Raw genomic sequence first — 2,036 nt, 5'->3', positions numbered from 1 at the left:
AATGTATTTATTTATTAAAATAAAATATTATTTAATTAAAATGTTGAGTACAAGAGGTTCTTTTATACTTAATGTATCTCGGTTTAGTGTAAGGTTTCGCTGGCGGTTGCAATACTGATTAGATGTCACTCTGACTGATATGAACTGGTAACTGATCTGAACTGATCTCACTCTTGAACTAACCGATGTTCTGTTGAGCGTGTTGCTTATATACTGTTAAGTCGCAAGGGAGGTGGTACTCTGATTCCTTTGTTCTCATTCTCGGAATCCATGGGTAGTTAAGGAGGTCAATTAGTTCTATGAATTATAATATGTACCATCTTCCTTGTATTATGAGTCACTTATGTATTATTAGCTGTTCCTGGAAGTAAGTAATTGTTAAATGATTTTATAGGTTTTTTGGCTGTTTGAAGAATCTTGGGAAGTTATCAATATAATAAAAAGGTAGGTATTTTTATAAGGGTTGCTCTGAATATAAGATCTATTAGTTTCTGATATGTTAAAGGGGTGATTTAAATATATAAATGTTCATGATTAGTTTTATAACTTTTAGACTGTTAATTCATGCATTAGAATTATTGGAAAATATTATAGGATGTGTTTCTCTATGTTAAATAATAAGGGTAGCTCATAAGAAAAGGGTTTGTGTAACTTTGCGTAGGCGTTAGGCTTTCTATCGTACGTCGTATGATGTGGTAAGAAGGAAAGGTATTTATTCTATGTCGGTAAAGGAGAGTTGTCAGTATGTCTAAGTGTTAAAGTAAGGAGTTGGTTTGTTGTTTGTTACTTATGTTAGAATCTTATTTATAGGTGGTTGAAAAAAGATAAGTATTAGGATAATATATCATTTGTAAATATGAGAAAGGTTCGGATGGGTTGTGGAGGTCGTTGTTGAAGAGCTAATAATTAATTAAGTATGCGTTTTCGCACTTGTGGTCAGTTGCATGAAATGGCGGTTCTTGATGTCGTATCCTGATTGGTCGAGAAGCCGAGGTGTTGATCACTTAATTCTAAAGTGTATAAAATTGTTGAGTACATTTGTGTAAAGTCCTAGAGGCTTTCATATAAGCTCTCTGTACATTTTAAGTAGTATTTATGAGCTTAAATATAAGTAATTATAATGGTGCCTTCTGATTGGTTGATGAGTTTAACAGTTGTAAAAGTAATTAAAATTGGTGAATACATATGTGTGGTATCCTAGTGAGTCTTTCCTTACAATATCTGTATAATATAATAATTAATAGTTTGTAATGCCGTGCTCTGATTGGTCGATAGTATTGAAACTTATGCCCGTATTCATAGATGATCCTTATCTCAAGGACTGAGGAAGCCTTATTGGAGGAATCCTTATTCTATCAAGACTTCCTTGTTTCAGAATACCATCTTAAGGTTTCCTTGCAGAAGAAACTTATTTTCTAGGGATTTTTAATATTTTGTATTTTTATGTATGATAAAGGCATAAAATCCATAAATATGCGTTTGTTTACTAAGCATAACCACAAGTCCACAACTGTGGCATAACCTTAAATTATTAGAAGTATAATTTTAATATGTGCAATAATGGAATGCGAATTAAAAAATATTCATTACACCGAAACCGAACGGATGCTTCTTGCTCAATTAATATCCGAAGAAAAAGTTATAGAAAATAAAAAAACAGATGCAGTGGATCTAAAAATCAAGAATGAAGCTTGGGAAAGAGTTACCAGAAGATATTACTGCCAAGGATTTACACCTCGTACCAGCAAACAACTAAAAAAATGCTGGGATAATATGAAACAAAAGTATTTTAACAATTTTCTTAATATTTGTATAGGCCACAAATTGTGCTAGAAGATATATCTAATTTTTGTAGATGCTCTCTGTTTTTGTTTAATATAATTAATAAGTCAGAAATTATATATAATTATATTCATTTATAAAACGTTATTTTAGAAAAAAAAAGTTAAATACTTTGATAAAAGCTCAACGTCTTATGACGGGTGGAGGCGTTTCGCCAGCAGTACCCGTTGATCCAGTCATGGACTTTATGGATG

The 2,036-nt window shown here is 31.7% G+C and overlaps 1 protein-coding gene across 1 annotated transcript; it reads left to right on the top strand.

Annotated features, from left to right (window-relative positions):
* Positions 1 to 1,605: 1,605 nt before the first annotated feature.
* On the top strand, positions 1,606 to 2,035 carry LOC108773277 (myb/SANT-like DNA-binding domain-containing protein 3; the record flags this gene model as incomplete). Its single annotated transcript, XM_018539036.1, has 2 exons — positions 1,606 to 1,784; positions 1,936 to 2,035. Coding segments are annotated over exons 1-2 (279 nt in total), but the record flags the coding sequence as incomplete, so codon positions are not given.
* Between the last annotated feature and the right edge of the window lies 1 nt (position 2,036).

This window comes from Cyphomyrmex costatus, unplaced genomic scaffold (assembly GCF_001594065.2).
Source record: "Cyphomyrmex costatus isolate MS0001 unplaced genomic scaffold, Ccosl1.0 scaffold200, whole genome shotgun sequence".
Taxonomy (NCBI): domain Eukaryota; kingdom Metazoa; phylum Arthropoda; class Insecta; order Hymenoptera; family Formicidae; genus Cyphomyrmex; species Cyphomyrmex costatus.
Note: the sequence above shows the minus strand (reverse complement) of the source record. Positions and strands in the feature narration are given on the sequence as shown.